The sequence below is a fragment of the Hemicordylus capensis genome, chromosome 2 (assembly GCF_027244095.1).
Source record: "Hemicordylus capensis ecotype Gifberg chromosome 2, rHemCap1.1.pri, whole genome shotgun sequence".
Classification (NCBI taxonomy): domain Eukaryota; kingdom Metazoa; phylum Chordata; class Lepidosauria; order Squamata; family Cordylidae; genus Hemicordylus; species Hemicordylus capensis.
The window spans coordinates 298,485,182-298,503,065 of record NC_069658.1 but is presented as its reverse complement, the minus strand read 5'-3'; the positions used below and the strand labels follow the sequence as shown (position 1 = coordinate 298,503,065).

At 43.9% G+C, this 17,884-nt stretch overlaps 1 protein-coding gene across 13 annotated transcripts in view; it reads right to left on the bottom strand.

Annotated features, from left to right (window-relative positions):
* SLC41A3 (solute carrier family 41 member 3) overlaps positions 1 to 17,884 on the bottom strand; it is a 78,190-nt gene that overhangs the window by 36,865 nt on the left and 23,441 nt on the right. Inside the window, exons 1-2 of one of the 13 annotated variants that reach the window (XM_053294991.1) lie at positions 8,519 to 8,535; positions 3,168 to 4,431 (exon numbers count right to left, since the gene is read on the bottom strand). The exons of 4 other annotated variants lie outside the window; for them this stretch is intronic. In XM_053294991.1, the coding sequence (XP_053150966.1) occupies positions 3,168 to 3,362 (195 nt within the window). In that variant the 5' untranslated portion in view covers positions 3,363 to 4,431; positions 8,519 to 8,535. 8 more of the 13 variants (XM_053294990.1, XM_053294993.1, XM_053294988.1 and 5 more) reach the window with 8 other exon arrangements.

The window sequence follows — 17,884 nt, the reverse complement described above, 5'->3', positions numbered from 1 at the left end:
ACTGCCAGCTGATCATCCCGATGAAGCAACTGAACATTCTAATGGGGACCATCCAGGCTGCAAACTATACATTTCAGAAAGTGGACAGGACAAGAACAACCCTGCGCATTGCTAACAACTACCAAATATGAAGACCTGGTCCTTGGAAGAATGTGTCCAAAAAGTACATAGCAGAGAAAAAGATAACACAGCAAAAGAAAGTTGGAATTATACGTTTACAGGTGAGAACCTACAAGAAAGTAAAAAGCACTAGAGGGAAGCAAAAGAAGAAAGGTCAGTTGCTCAACCTCACACCCACCCACTGCCACCACTTTCTAGTCCCCTGCATGGCCCCATTCATCCTTTCCTTTTAAACCTTTAAACAATTGATCTGAATTGACAGTATTACTATCAGCTGCACAGATGGGTTCAGTGACTCGACATTCTTTTCAAACTGGAGCTGGAAACTTCTCATTCCTCCCTTGTCTGCGCCTCTTAATTTTGTCTTCCTCATAACACCATTCAGTTCATAAAGTGGTGACAAACGAGAAACCCTCTGTAAAGCAGACATTGCCAAACTAAATTATTCATGAGCAGTCCGACTGAAAATTTAAGATGACAAGTTAGTCATGACTAACTTGCCTTATCAATTTCAATGGGACTACTTGTGAGTAACATAGCCTGGCTGCTGCAGTTCATAACAAGTGGTGTTAGGTCTCATATATGGCTTTCTGCTCAATTAGGACAAACTTGGGATTTATTTACATGCCTGTATCCAATATAGCCACCTCTACATCCTCTCATCCACACGGCCTGCAATCTTACAAAGCTATATGCCAGTATTGGGGAGACTCATGCTCACAATGGACTGGCTCATATTACGTCCACCAGCCCATCCTAATCATGGGGGTGGGGGGGGACACGATCCCACATCTCCATTGGGTGCTCCATCCAACCTAATCTATGTGCTGAGGGGAGTTTCAGACAAACTGTTCCTCTTGCGATTAGCGTGGGCTGTGGGGAATATGCATGTCCACACTTCTCTCTCGTGTGACGGAGAGAATATTGACTGAACCAGCCCAACCAGAAGTATATTCATAAGTTCTACTATCACCACTTCAAACATAAGGTGAATTCTGGGCCCTTGGGCTGAAAAGAAAGAGCTGTATAAAGTAGTACAACATGCCTCCTGTTTGAGGTAGTGATCAGCATGCTGAGGTGCACAAAGACCTTTGAGCAGGAAATTGCTATTGCAGATTAATTAACAGAGAGTACAAGAGAGTGTTGTGTTTGTGGCATATGGCTCTGAAAATCTGAAGGTGGAGAGGGAAGACATGGCAGAAGAAGTGAGAAGAGCAGTGTTACCAGAGATAAATAGTGTGTGTCTTGTTTTCATGGCTTATATATAATGAACAAACTGACTGCTTCCATCTCCTATTGTATTGTTATTCATCAGATGCTGTTGAGGGGAAGGCCACAGGAGCATTCTTGGCACACTGACAATTTTGACTAAATTATCCTTGGTATTACTCCTAAAGCAAGATGCCAGCAGAGTACACTGATTAGAATGTTAGACTAGCACAAGAGAGATCTGGGTTCAAATCCTCACCCAGGTATGAAGCTCACGGGTGTTAGGAACACAGGGCACACAGGAAGCTGCCATATACTGAGTCAGACCATAGGTCCATCTCCATCTCGCTCAGTATTGTCTACACAGACTGGCAGCGGCTTCTCCAAGAGCACTACAAGCTCTTTGGAAGGAAGGGTGGGATATAAACATAATAACTAATACACAATGTTCCACAGTTCCCATCAAGTTCAGAAAATTAATAAAGAAAAAATGTGCACCCCAAATTAACATATACACAGACATATAAGAAAGTCTCAAGATTCGGGAACTGGTCCCCTTATTGCTAATGATAACTAAGCAAGGATACCTTTGCTTACAAGATTAAGAGAATTCCTCCTATTGTGTGTGCAGTGCACAGCAACACACACGGAAGACTGCTGCTTTGCCATGTCTCCTCTCTCAGGATCTTCAAAAAGCATCTAAAGGCCTGTCTTTTTAGAGAGGCTTTTTGGTGTTTTTATCTGCAGTCTGTGTGTGATGGGTTTCTAAATTTTTAAACTGTTACGGTTGGTCTTTCATAGGTCCTGTTTTTAGCTAACTTTTAAATTTTTATAGTTTAATTTGTTTCAATATGTTATTGTCTTACTTCTTGTGAGCTGCCCTAAGCAGTATTGTACTGGAGCGGCAGGATATAAATATTTCTTTTTTGTATTATTTATTATTATTTTACCACAGAATGCAGTGGAGGAGGAGAACAAAGCCACCCAAGACATAGTAAGCTTTTCTACATTCTCAGGGGACTCCCCAGGTATGAATAAAAATATCAGTTCATACACTGTTAAAAAAAACACCAAACCAAACTCCTCACTCAGAGAAAACTAACCCTATCAGGAGTGAGCATGCTTGTGGCTCTCCAGGACCCATGGAATGTTGAGGGCAGTTTAAATTACAGGGTTTTGTTTTGTTTTGTTTTCCTTTTTAAAAAAAACGAATAAAAAGAAAGAAGGGTGGGGGGAGAAACTGGCCTGCATAAACCTCTAAAAGCATCCTGGAAGCATCCTTATAGTATCCTGGAAGGAAAACTGAAATTTGGATCAGAGAATGCTCACATCCCTCCAAACCATAGAGAGGAAGAGGTAACAATAAAAACGCCCCTCACACTGTACTGCTCAAGTTTGGGATTAGATGAGTAGTTTCCTACTTACCTCACACCATGGGAAGAGGGGATTTTCAAATCAAGTTTTCTCTCTCCCCACACAATTCCTTATGGGCCCCCAGCTTGTTACTGTTATACAACTGATGAGGATGCCCTCACATCAGCTGAATTCCAGTATCTATCTATGCACCAGGACAAAATAGTTAAACAAAATAGTAAGCCCTGAAGATGAATGAGAGAGCTCTTTCCTCTGATATCTCTGCCCACTAGACCCCTTTTAGAAATGGCTCCCAAAGCTCTGTCTCCAGCATACTCATAAGGATACTTTCCCCAAAGACAGGCAACACAGTACACTGATCTTAGCTATTATACACTTACATTAAAACTGAATACTCAGGGTCACCCAGGCAGACCAGTTATCTACTCCTCTTGTTACTAAGAGACTTGAAAGCATATACATACTTGAATAATATCCATCACCAGGCCAGCAGATACCATGCCAAAACCTGCCAATAAGAATGGCACCAAGATCTGTGATGCAATGGAGAAGGATGTTTCTGGAAGAAATCCAGTAGCTGATCTGAAGAACTTACAGGTGAAACCTCTCAGTTTCTTTCCATGGAAACACAGCTCCAATTGCAGCTGGGTCACCACCATGATGAAAAGCCACTAACCCATACTCAAGAAGCAAGAGGGCAGGGAGAAATCCAGGAATGCAGGTGGTTCTCACTCTCAGCTGCGCATTTCAGAGTTTAAGGTACTTTGAAGTTACTGCTATGCCACTTGTGTTTCCTGTCTTCCTCTTCCTCCTCCACAAAAGAGTTCCGAGGTGATTTTCCAAAATTTGTTCAGCTTAGCCGAGCTCAGCCTTCACAAAGCTTTGGGGCAGCTCCTTCTTTACATTATACTCCAGGAACAAAATAAAATCCCAAGGAAGGGATTTTATTGTTGTGATGTTTGTGGATAAATACATACAAAATCACTTCTTCAGCTATTATCACCTGGCTGGAAACCAGAAAGACCTGTTTGAGCTACGACATTGAAAAGTATCGGCATGGAAAGTGACAAGTTGCTTGGGAATCCCTCTGAATACTTCAAGTCACGGGTGTCCTTTCTCCTCAAGTTACAATAAGGTGGTTTAAAATATAAGCCTGAACAGCTGAAATAGCCACAACTACTTCAAGCTCACCACGTGCGATGTTGAACTTTTCTTACCGTTCCAAGACAAGGAGGGATAGCAGGTTAATTCTTTGGTCTCATTTTGTTTTCCCTCTTGTTTCCTCAAGGGCAAAAAAGGTCGCCAGGAACATGAGCCTAATCCTGCTGAAGCTATGGATACTGCAGAAGGGGTCAACAGGAAAAGTTAGGAAGATGTATTTGGCTGAAAGGGTGCTCTTGTTCCTCTGCTTCCTCTTTCCTCTTCCTTTCCCCAGCCTTACTAACTGTGTATGAGTTCAGGAAATATGTGGTCTCTATCTCTAAATGACTGACTTTCAGGGGGGAAAATTTCCACAGTAAAAGCCAATGAGCTTCAAAGGCTAACACCCTTATCTGCTGTCATCACTTCAACTTTCAGCTACTATGCAAAGGCCGTGATAAGAGTCTTGGCAAGAGCTTTATTTAAGGTAGTACTATCGTCTTGTTAGTCAGTGGAAAAGTTTCCAGTGGCTTCTGTGTGGCTTTTTACTTCCTGTTCTAAAAGTCTGCAAAATGTTGTCATACATAGCTGGGGGAAAGAAGGAGGAGAAGAAAAGAGCAACATTGTCCATGGTGGCTTAACAATCCATAGGCAAGGACATTTGGCTTGCACAGAAGCACAACAAGTAGTTCTAAGTAGAACCAATTGAGACTCTATCCTTTCTGCTTCTTTTAACATGATGACTCTTACCTAGGACCCCCTCCCATGCGATGAGAATTTGGTCAATGACTGTTAGCACATGAGTTACAAAGGGGTGCTGTCTATATTTTGAGTGGCTGATGCCTTCTTGAAACAACATGGCAGATCAGGCAAAAAAGACCAAAATACCCTTGCATCCACCTTCCCATGTGCGGTTGGTTTGTATCCAACAGTCAATACAGGAGTTAGAAAGGGGTGCTGCCAAGATGAATGGCTGGCAGAGTGGCAAAACCACGCCGCTGTAGGAGCCCCTCCCATGTGCTGTGAATTTTGTTTGCATCAGAGATAAATGCAAAACATATTAGAGGGGGGCACATGGCACACACACAGACATGGTGATATCATAAGCCTTCCGAAAGTAGGCTAAAGATCATCAGTGGAATTGTATACGTCTAAGCCCTTGCTGGATCGGAAGAGAAAGTTCTGACCCCTGTGTTCAGACTTAGTCAGCTGTGTGGGAGTATGGATGTGGCCTGTTTCTGCCTGAGATATTTTGTTTTTGCTTTGACCAATTGTTTAAGAGCAAACTCTCTTAAATAATATTCTCTATGACAAGTGAGAAGGTCAGTGACATGGGGTAAGGGTGTGCACGGAACCGCGGAACTGCGGTCCGGCACTGGGGTGGGGTGTTGCTTTAAGAGCAGGGGGCGGGTTTACTTACCCCTCCGCTGCTTTCCACCTCTGGCGCCCGTAGTTCTGTTAATAATTGGAGTGGCAGGATACCTCCCTGCCGCCCCTTTTGCCGCTTGGCTGGCTGCTGGAGCAAGCTGGAGCGGCAGCTGTGCTGTAAAAGGCTTCAATGTTGCACACGCTTCACGTCTCTAGGCAATTTACCTAGCTTAGGCAGTAGTAGTAAAAGATTTCTGCACATTATTTACAAGAATCTCCATATGCATATGTAAAAGGCTTCAATAAGCCTTTTGCGCGCGCGCACATCGCACGCGCTTCACCTCTCCTCCGAGGAGGTCATCAGCGGACTCGGCCCCAGGACAGGGAGGCGAGGGGGCTGCTGTAACTGCGGCTGCAGCTGCGGTGGCGACCGCGAGTCTTTCGCGCTGGGGCCCACGTGCACTCCGCTGGCAGAGGGCAAGGACAAGGTGCTGCTTGCGGTGCTAGGGCGGCGGAGGGAAAGGGGTGCGCTCGGGACTCGGGCCATGGAGGACTGCGTGCTCCCTTCTCCCCCGAGGTGGCTGGAGGGCTGGCGGCAACAGTGGGAGCACGGGGGTCTGTCTGTAGGCACACTTGGAGGAGAGGTGAAGCGCGTGCGATGTGCGCGCGCGCAAAAGGCTTATTGAAGCCTTTTACATATGCATATGGAGAAATGATGAATGTTCTTGTAAATAAAGTGCAGAAATCTTTTACTACTACTGCCTAAGCTAGGTAAATTGCCTAGAGACGTGAAGCGCGCGCAACACTGAAGCCTTTTATAGCACAGCTGCAGCTCCAGCAGCCAGCCAAGCGGGGAAAAGGGCGGCAGGGAGGTATCCTGCCGCCCCAATTATTAATAGAACTACGGGCGCCAGAGGTAGAAAGTGGCGGGAGGGGTAAGTAAACCCTCCCCCTGCTCTTAAAGCAACCCCCCCACTGGATCATCCGAATCCGAACCACCCATGTCTGGACCGTTCCGGAGGCCTGTAGAATGGCCTCCAGACTGGTCCGGGCACATCCCTAACATGGGGTGGTGGACATTAATTGGCTGTCCAAGGCCAGTAAACTGCCTTTGCAATGCATGTTTAAAATGTGAGACGCACATTTTTAAAAGTAGCTTAATAGCACTGGAAATTAAGAACTTTTGACCGTTTCATTTTAAAAAGAATTGTCTGCATTGACACAGATTGTTAGGATAAATAGGAATTTGGACCACTAGACATTTCAGACAAATTTTCTATTAGATTAATATCTTGCTTTCCTTCAAGGATTCCCTTTCTTCCTCACAAGACTGTGTGCAGGGTTAGAAAGAGAGAAGATAAATTGTCCGGAATTACCCAGTGGGCTTCAAAACTGAGCACGGATTTGTACCCAGGTCTTCCTGGTAGAAGTCAAGTACTCTGCCCATAATACTATACCATACTGCCTGACATACAGACAGCAAGAGAGCAGCCTAACAGAACTTCCCAGCTACCTGCACTAGTGCAGTGGGGAGCGGGCAATTTTTGACATGCTTCCCTCCCTCAGGAAGCCTTCTGTGCCACACAAAACTATGTCCCCAAGGGCTCTGCAGCCCTCTCTCTCTGCACTGGGTGGTTTCCAGATTACAAGCTTACAACAGTGTCACTACTTTCCATTATGTGCTTCCGTACTGCCTGTGTTTTGACATAGCAGTCCCTGCACTGCCAGCAAGGTGCCATTCACATTTCCAATGCCTTCTTTCGGATTTTATCCTTACGCTTTAGTCCTACAACGTTGTAAGTGCATCACAAATAAATAGCTATATTTTCCCATTGTCAGGGGGGTTGCAGAAGCTATGTAAGTTTTCAACACAATCCTGCCAAGCTAAAGAATTTTACTGCTGAACAGAATGTAATCTGGAAAGCGTCCTGGTGCATCCTTGCTCTGCATGTCAGCCACTGGCTCCTACCCCACCAAGCAATGTTTGGTGATACTCTGAATGCTAAAAGTGGGTCAGTCATGACAATTAAGGGCTAAACTACATGTTACATTAAGCATGTCATAGAGTAGATGTGCCACTGCTTAGTGGTTTGGTTTTTTTGCTAAAATAACCACACAGGAGAGTAGTTGCCTTGTAATGGTTCTGATCCAGATCAGACCCCTCCACATCAATAAGAACTTTCTTTTGGGGCAAACAGGAGCCACAGGAATACCCATGTTGAATTGGGATAGAATTGCCATGCCCCCCGAAATTCTGGGTTTCACCCAGATTTTAAGCATCTCACCCAGATTGCTTAGTCCACCAGATCTGCCTGGATTTCAGCTTTCTTTAAAAAACAACAAAAACAACAAACTAAGCTCTAGCCCTTGTAGAAGCAGAGTTATGGGGCAAAACGTGCAGTCATTATCCAGTGACTGTTCCAGTGACTTCCAGTGACTGTTGCTGGTGTCTATCTTATGTTTCTTTTTAGAGTGTGAGCCCTTTGGGGACAGGGATCCATCTTATTTGTTTATTATTTCTCTGTGTAAACTGCCCTGAGCCATTTTTGGAAGGGCGGTATAGAAATCACATTATATTATTATTATTATTTTTATTCTGCTCAAATATTATTTTCAAGCCAATTTACATAATATGCAAATTAGGCAGCCGGGTTTGGAAAGCCAAAATATGGCAACCCTAAATTGTAAGAGCAAAGGATTAAAGCCTCCTTCCCCCGACACTACAGTCCTGATCCGAACAGGGCCCTCCATAGCTCCTATTTAGAAAAAAATATCAAACACATCCGCCTCAGTGACAACATACCGCAAAGTTTGGCCCTAAGACAGTCTTTCTGGTATAGGCCAAGTGTCATAACAAAAGCTTTTTGTGCTGCCATCTATCGTCTAACTAGTTATGGATCCCAACCCTCGCCCCTTTTTTTAGCTGCTTCCTTTTCCTCAGTGAAGAGCTAATCTATTCAATGACAAGAGTACTTGGCTAAAACCTAAAAGTCCTGCCTCCTGTGTCAGCTGAAACAGGATCTCTGTGGGTCCCCTGCAGACCTTACCTTGTTGTGCAGGAACAGGAAGTACAGCCTCCTCAGGCTTCCTGTTTCTATGCAACATCATCATCTTCCCCTCCCTCTAGAAGCAAACTCAGATGACTGACTGCCTCCCAACCTGGATGTGAAAAAGGGACACCCAAAACTCAGGGAGTGGTTCCTATAGACTCAGGGGACTCCCTAGGTATGCAGGAGAATAAATGTTTCTAAACTGAAAGAAAAAGAACTTCAAAATGGTCTTGTGAGTTTCCAGGGCTGTGACTTACTATGTGACCCACAGAATGTTCAGAGTTGTTCAGGCAGTTGGGTCCCCCACCCGCCTTTGACGTTGCATAGAAACAGGAATGATGATGATGTTGCATAGAAACAGGAAGCCTGAGGAAAATGGAGGGCAGAGGTGGGGAGCGGGGATTTTTGACTCCTCAAGTATCCTTGGGGTAAAAACAAGTTTCCTTGGGATAGGAAGGGATTAGAAGGGGCTGTGAGATGAAAAGTTTCCTTCCCTGCACTCTACATATTTCTAGAGGAGAGAAGAAAGGACACCTTCCTTTTCTCCACCCTCTAGACAACCACACCCATTCACTTGCCAACCAACCCCAGCAATAAAAAACTCAATTTGGGGACTGCAGCCAGCCTCAAATAGTGACCCTCTAGTACTATACTACGGCAGAGGAATGGCAAGTTGAGAACGGTTTCCTTTTCTACTTCCTCTTCTAAAACTCTCCCCACCCATCACAAGGCCTGAACAGGATGGCTGTAGGACTCGTGAACAGGAACACTCTCCTTAGGGTCTGGAGATACACTGCAACCTTTTGTTGCAGATCCCATTTGTCATATCTAAAAAAACCCTCAGTCCTCATATCCCTCATTTTTTTCACACACGAAACAAAACAGAAGCATGTGGAATCTTTCTTCACACACTTAATCCAGCTGTAGATTGGGAGCAAGGGGAGAACCAGCGTGGTGTAGTGGTTAGAGTGCTGGATTAGGACCGGGGAGACCCGAATTCAAATCCCCATTCAGCCATGATACTTGCTGGGTGACTCTGGGCCAATCACTTCTCTCTCAGCCTAACCTACTTCACAGGGTTGTTGTGAGGAGAAACCGAAGTATGTAGTACACCGCTCTGGGCTCCTTGGAGGAAGAGCTGGATAAAAATAATAATAATAGTAATAATAAATAAATAATTTTCAGGGGCAGCCAGAAGCATAAGTCTGAAAATGGGGCAAACCACACATCAGGGACAACAGAACATGAAGGTTTCCACTTTATGTGCTTTAGCATTCTCAGATTGCGGGGGGGGGGAATGTTGGGGAGACAGCATTTCAGGGACATCCAGGAACACATCTATACTTGTAACATGCTCACTGCAGAAAATGCTAGCTGGACAGCACACATACACAGAATGAAATGCAAATAAAAAATGAAAACATAATGAGCCGGGTCTTGCAATCTGAGAGACCCGGTTTGGGGCGGTGAGTGGGGAGGGAGCCCTGGGTGGCTGGATTGGCCGCCCACACAATTGCCGGCTCTGTGACGGAGCCGGCGGGGGCTGGGGGGAGCGGGGACCAAATGGTCCCCGGAAGCCCCAGTATGCCCTGTGCGAGTGCACAGGGCATACTGGGGAGACCCCCGGAGCCGGGAGGCGGCTTTTCGCCTCCCCTCTGGGGATCTACATGTGAGTAGGTGAGGTGCGAAGCCGCGCCACGGCTACTCACGATACTGAAAACCAGGTTTGCGGCGCGCTCGCTCCACAAACCTGGTTTTTGACCAGGGGTTCTCGAGCGGGTTACCTGCTCTAGAACCACTGGGCTCGCAGCCGAGCCCAGTGGTTCTTACGATTAACAAAAATTGGGCTAGGTTATCCTAGCCCGATTTTTGTTAATCGTGAGAACAGCCCCATTGTGTGGAAGGTTATGACTACAATTCCCAAACATTCTCCCTACATCATCAACCTGTCTGTCATTAATCTTCTTTTCAACCTAAGTATGCTCTGCCAGGAATCTCACACCCATTTGGAGCTGTGCTGCACTATGAGATTCCTGGGCTCTTCACCTAACTTGAGAGAACGGCTGTTAGATAGGCAGAGAAAGAAATCTCTTTTATCACAGAGAATTCTGGAGAGGCTTGGAAGGCAGAAATATATTTTACAAGCCTCTCCATAGTTCAGCACCCCGGAGTAAAGCCACCCCTCCGCTTCCCCTCCCTCCCTCCTTGAAGCAATAGCTGAGCAACTAAAATAAAATCTGCAGAAATGGTGGAAGTGCAAGTGGATCAGTAGCACTTTGCCAGACTACACATGAAAGGCTGGGGTTGTCATGCTGTAAAAGTAAGAAAAATGGCTCCAAATCTGAAACATCACCAGACAGCAGAGAAAACATTGGTCTGCAACTATTTGGCAACTTCATCATGTGAACTCCCCATTAGAAATGAGCGAGGAAGCAATTCAACCTTAGTTATCACATCCTGCCACAGCACCTCTAAGCAGAGGAAGCAAAGCCCCAAGATGGCATTTAGCTGCCAAATCACTTTGATCTCTGATATTTCCCTCTCTGAGGTTCGGTTGCGCAGGCAGACGTTAAAGCAGGGAGTCATGAGAGGATGTAGTAGCAAATGACCTTTACTGAGGTTCCTTCGTCAGGGGGGAATGAGTTCACTGCTCTCTGTCTCCCTCCATCATTAAGCAAGCACCATAAAACACCTACAGTTAACGAATCAACGTGCAGAACACACGCTTAACTCAGGAAAGATGGGAGTGTACAATTCATGTTTTTATGACACATTTAAGGTGCCTCCAGAAGAGAGGCAGAAATCTGCAAGTGTGGAAATACTGCACTTTTGTGTCTGTGAACAATCTGGAGAAAGAAAAATCTTCTTATTATAACACCTGTATAGCACCCAGCATCCTGCACTATTTAGCTATCTAGTGCATTTATATGCTGCCCTATACAAAAAGTCCCTGGGTGGTTCACAATATAAAAACCATTAAAACATTAAGAATTAAAGAAATTTAAAATAAATTTAAAATAAAATAACACTAAAATCTCAAACTTTAAAACTATAAACCAAAAGCCTGACTAAACAGGTATGTTTTTAGTTCCTTCTTAACAACATTCAGAGAATAGTTAACTCTTATTTCATTAGGAAGGGAAAGAGGTAAAAAAATACACCATTATAAGACAAATAAAAAAGAAATGTCACTGAAAGAAAACAAAAACCCAAGCCAACAGTAATGAAAGGATTGCTTCCAAATCACTAGATTTAAAAACACCCAATAGATAGATTAGATTCAGGCCCCTCTATAATTGATGCCAAAAAAAAAAAAGCTAAATTATGCTCTCAGAATAAAGTATGAAAATTTATTCCTATGTATCTGATTATCATTCTATCATTGCTATAGGGTATTCCAGTACTCCAAAGCATTTTGCAATGGCTGTCTCACTATGAAGTAGGCCATTAATAATCTGTTTCCAAAATAGGAACTGAATTTGCCTGAAGATACACCAAGAGGGCCAAAGGGGACATATTCTTGGCAGTGAACTGTGTTTTGCTAGTAGGAAAGAAAAGTGAAAATTGCTTCCTGATCCCCTTTCCCTTGTGCTGTGCCGTGAGGCAAGCCTGTAGCACAGCTAGTCTACCTGCAAGGGCATAGTTCCTGCTCCATCCTCATAAGGCTGAGGAGAATGTGGGAAGTAGAATTTTAGAGATGGAAGGGACCCTGAAGGTCTTCTAGTCTAACCCACTGATCAGGACAGAAATCTGCTACAGCATCCCTGACAGATTGCCACCCAGCCTCATATGTATTTGTTTTGCAGAACATATCCTGCTTCCTAAGTCCGAAGTCTTAAAGTAAAAAAAATGTCTCTGAGGGTTGTGGGGGCAGTGTGAACTAGAGGAAGAGAGAAGCATGGAGCTGAACTCAGAGAGCTAGCATGAGAGGGAACGCTAACCACGGGGACCTTAGCCATATCACAGCTGGATTGCTGTAATGCGCTTTACATGGGGCTCCCCTGGCAGAATATTGGGAAACTGCAGCTAGTGCAAAATGTAGCAGGCAGAATTTTTTCCGGAGCTGTCCGCTGAGACTATATCACATCCATGTTGAAAGAGTGACATTGGCTGTGAATTTGTTGCTGGGTCCAATTCAAGGTGCTGGTTTTGACCTTTAAAGCCCTCAAAGATTTGGACCCTAGATACCTGAGGGGCCACCTGCTCCCAAGGTCATCCGAGGGGACTCTGCTCCGCGTGCCGACAATCAGGGAGGCTCATTAATAACTGAGAAGGCCCCGTCCTGTGTACATGACAGTTGTCATGTACGCAGAACGGGGCCTTCTCAGTTATTGCCCCCAGACCTTGGAATGCTCTCTTGGTGGGCATCCGCTCCTCAGTCTCCATTACAGCTTTTAGAAAACAAGTGAAATCATGGCTTTCTTTCCAATATTGTTGCTACTTTGTGTTGTGTTCCATGGTTTTATTGTGATTTTTTTTTAAAAAAAAAATTAATTAGATGTGTCTTTATATTCCAATTTAATATTTGTATTGTTTTAACTGTTTAATAGTTTTCTTTTGAAATGTGTAAACCACCTTGAGATAATTTTAATGAAAGGCAGTATATAAATATAACAATAAATAATAATCAAACTGTACAGGCTACCAACCACTGGAAAATCTGACTGGCTTCCTCTGGTTTCTGAACTGTCACTAAACACTGGCCAAGGGTTTTGAAATTTTTCCCTGCAACCATGATGGCTAGAAAGTTGGTTTAAAAGTATTAAATAAAAACTAAGGCTGTATTCCTATGCATACTTCCAAAGAGTAAGCCCAAGTGAATACAATGGGACTTGCTTCTGAGAAAACATGCATAGGACTGTGCTGTGCAACTCTCAAGGTGCAAAAATTCCAAAGAAGAATCTGAATGCACACAAAAGAAACAATAATCAGACTAGGTTTTAATAGTTGGATCAGATACTGTAGACAATATAGCTGTTATCTGCACTGCTGTCACTTTGAATGATCATCTCATGAAGCACTATCAAAGTACAAGGCACTTTGCAGCCTAAGCAAAAATACACACGCACAAACAAGTCTCTGCTCCGAAGATCTTACAATTTATAACATTTTAATAAAGGGAGCAGAAGGGTGGGAAAGAAAAGAGTAACAAGCAATGAATGTAAGTAATGATTAGATCACATACTTGGATTTTGTTGTCGTTATGGATGAAGGCAGGGCAATTATTTATTTTATTTTACATTTCATATCCTGCTCTTCGTCCAAGGAGCTACATACTACATATTTAAGTTTCTCCTCACAACAACCCTGTGAAGTAGGTTAGGCTGAGAGAGAAGTGACTGGCCCGGAGTCACCCAGCAAGTATCCTGGCTGAATGGGGATTTGAACTCGGGTCTCCCCGGTCCTAATCCAGCACTCTAACCACTACACCATGCTGGCTCCAATTAAGCAAAGGCTTCACAGAAACTGGTTATAAGAAGGGATCAGGGCGAGGGGGAAGTTGTGGTACCATGTATGTGATCTAGGAGTGCTTTGCAGGTTTTAAAGGGCAGCAAAGCAGTAATGTGAGATAGCTAGAGGTCTTGCTGCCACCCTCACCTTTGAGCCAATTCACATGAAAAACAATTTATATGGTGCCTACATACATTTTTCAGGTTATAGGCACTTTTGGCATATGGTCAGCAATCATGCAATTGGGTGACTGCTCACCATATGCCAAAAAGTGCAAGCTGAGTCTTGTGAACTGGCCCTGATTTTAGTTGTGGCATGAACTTTTACAGGCAACAACTATAAAGAAATAGAGATGTGCACAGAACCAGTTCGGAGGCCCTTTATGGGCTTTTGAACCAGTTCAAAGAGCCGGCGATTCCGCTGGTTCTAAGGCGGAAGTGGTGTCGCTTTAAGAGCGGGGGAGGGTCACTTACCCCTCCCGCCATCCCCCCCCCGGCGTCCTTTGTTTAGAAAGCTAATCGAGGCAGCCGTGTACCTCCCTGCCGCCCTGTTGCCCCCATTGGCCGGATATGGCTAGAAGTCCCCCGACGCACCTGCGTGTGCCAATTTGTCTGGGGTGGCTCAGGAGTCATGACAACTATGGGCCTATCCCAAAGAGTCTCGGGACCGACGCACACTGCAGGTCACACGCTTGATTTGGTCTTTCACTCTGATCAGGGTGGTGTTCCGTGAGTGGGGACTCCTGAGATTTCCCCATTGTTATGGACGGACCACCGTTTGGTTAAGGTTGGACTCACAGTGACACCCCACCTTTGCAAGGGCGAGGGACCCATTAGAATGATCTGCCTGATAAGGTTATTGGATCTGACAGGGTTCCAAGAAGCCTTGGAGGGATTTAGTGTCCACTCTGCTGCTGATCCTATTGATGCCCTGGTGGAGAACTGGAACAGCAAGCTCACCAGGGCAGTAGACATGATCACACCTAAGCATCCTCTCCGATCTACTTCAAAATTGGCCCACTGGTATACAGAAGAATTACGGGGGCTTAAGCAGCGAGGTAGACAACTGGAGCGCAAGTGGAGGAAGACTCGACTTGAATCTGAAAGATTACAACATAGAACACATTTGAAGATCTATGCTCTGGCAATATGGGTGGCAAAGAAGCGATTCTTTTTGGCCCGTATTGTGTCCGCACGTTCATGTCCAGTGGAGCTGTTCAGGGTTGTGAGAGGACTAGTGAGTGCCTTTTCTCCCTTGAATCAGAATTTGGAACCATCTATATTATCCACTGTGACGTGTTTAATGATTTTTGTGTGTGGATAAAATTTCTCGTATTCAGGCCGACTTGGATTTAGACACCACAATTACTGCAGTATCTGAATCGGAGGTGTCCAGCGACTCCTCTTAGGTAGTTAGGCAGAATCAGTTTCAGTTTGTGACTCGTGAGGATGTGGACAAGCTGCTGGTTCGGTTTCGAACTTGCTTGCACTTCCATACTGGTGGGCTCCATAGGTGGGTTTGCCACAAAGATGCTACAGGGAGCCATGGAGCTCCTGGCAATATTCACAGGCAGCCAAGCCTGGGCTTAGCTGCCCTAGCTAAGAGAAGAGCTTCACATTCTCATTCTCACACACTTCTAAAATATTCAGAACAGGCTGCTGTCAGTTTCTGGCTGCACAGAACAAGGACAATGTTCCTTCTGTTCCCTCTAACAGGTTTTCCCAGATGTTGTTGATTACAACTCCCAGAATCCCCAGCTGCACTGGCTTCTGCTTGGGGATTATGGGAGTTGTAGTCAACAACATCTGGGAATCCCTGTTAGAGGGAACAATGAACAGAGACCTAAGAGGAATGTTGATTTAATGGTCTTAAAGGGGTATATGTTAAAATTTTGGTGCCTGGTTATTACCAGGCACTACAGCATGCTACTTTATTCTGAACATTCTTAGGACGGACAGTATGTTCCTCACAGTCTAGTATAATAGCGTTAGTTGTGGAACACAATGCCAGTCAGAACTAGGCAGAACTGCTAATCAAATTGATCTCCTTAATCCTGAAGAGCAGTACAAGACTGATGCAAAGGAGAAATATTAACTTCAGTTCTGTGAAAGTTGTCAGGGCAGGCAACAGGGCTTTTAGTGTGATCCTATCTGGTGAAAACAGAATCCAAAAGAACCCAGATTGATATAATTACAAATTTGTATTAATAATAACAATTATTATTAACCATAAAACAATAACTCATTCAAATTATGATACAAATACAAATTAATACCAATATGGCCAAAAAAACATACAACTCTATTCACAAAAATGGATAAACATTTCAGAAATACAATAATATACACAGCATTATAAAACACAAAAACATTAATATTCAAATATAGCCTCCTGATATGTTCTACAGGAGCTAGTGCAAATAAATAAACAGAAATCCTTCAAGTAAAAGCTGTATTCATTGCCACAGGACTTAATCATTATGATCCTGTGGTTTCTGCATCATCTGATGGCCAGCAGTACTAGATCACCAAACGCATTTTGGCCTATTCAGGCCTTCCTCAGTGGCATCATTTATTCACAATATCACAATAAGGAAGGCTAATAGAACAAACAGTCAAGAGATGCTTCGAATCATAACCAATATAACATCTACCAAAAAAATAAACACACACACCCAAAAATATACTGCAACCACCACTCAACAAATCTTATATCCACGAAGAAACTCTTACATTGCAAACTCGGTTATATACAGAGGGACTTCAATTATTGCAGGTCCAGCACTCATGGTTCCGTGTATCTGTGGCTGGGTAATTAACATCTGACCTGGTATATGTGGGGGGAAAGGGGGGGGATTAAACCCATGTATCCGCAGGTCAGGGTGGCTGGAAATGACCTTGGAAGTTATTTCTGGCCACTATTTTGACTGCCCAATATATTGGGAGCCATTTTATGGCTCAAAAATGGGATAAAAACCATGCTTTTCTGTTGATTTTCTGTGCCATGGGGCACTTTGGGGTCATTTGGGGTCAACTGGGGGTAAGTGGGGGGAATCAGGGCAACAATTGTGATTTTGGGCATCCGGGAACCTAATCCCCCAGTTCCCATTGCCCTAATGCCCCATTATTCATGGATTTGCCATCCACCCTGCCCCCTCACAGAACGGAAATCCCATGAATAACAGGGTTCTCCTGTAATTATCTCAGCCTAATAATCACACCAACTTTCCACTCCTTTTAGAGTTAAATACAAATCATAATATTATGGTCCACTTTCATGAGCTGAGACTCCTAACTCCAGTCTGAAAAAACTAATTCTGCAAATACATCAAATTACAGGAAAATACAAAAGTGTAGTACCAATCACAATAAACAATATAAGATAAAAACAATGGCCACATATTTAGACACCAATTTACATATATATCCGTAACTATTCAGTTGGTAACACTGTATCAGTTTACATTCTCCTACCCTCAGGATACCTCAGTTTTGATGGTATGGAGCAAGCCATAACAGCTTCTGTTCGAATAGAACTCGATTAATATCATCCACAAATTCATATAGCTATCTAGCTAATAACAATGTACCAAATTGCATCTTCATTCAACTCCCAAGGAGCCTCAGTTTTAAGGGTACGGATCCAGAACAACTCTTGTTTTAGTAGGGCTCTATTCATATCACCCGCAGCAGGCTTGACCTTTTCAGTACACCAGAACTGTAACTGGTCTGCTGAACAGTTATGTTCCATTGGGGCCTGTGCCCCACCTTTGCATATGCAACTCTTATGCTCTATATAATGAGAGTCCTAATTTGCCTAAAGGTCATACCGGCAACATACATAAGAGAACAGACACCTGATGGCATATATAACCCCCCTGCTATTACATGTAAACAAATCCCACAATTGATATTCTTTTGAATCTTTTGGTTACAAAAACCTTTACATTTAACACAGTTCTTACAAACAGTACAGCTCCCACAAATATATTGGCCTTTTGGGATCTGTGCATCAAGAGTATTAGATGTCTATGCACATGACTGCTCTAAGGCACTGTGCCCCAGCATGTCTTGTAAATTAACAGTGTGTTTCCTAGCGTGAATAAACCTAGCAGAGGTTTATTCACGCACCTTGGTAAATTTTGTAATAGGTGCCAATGCTGACAAATCACA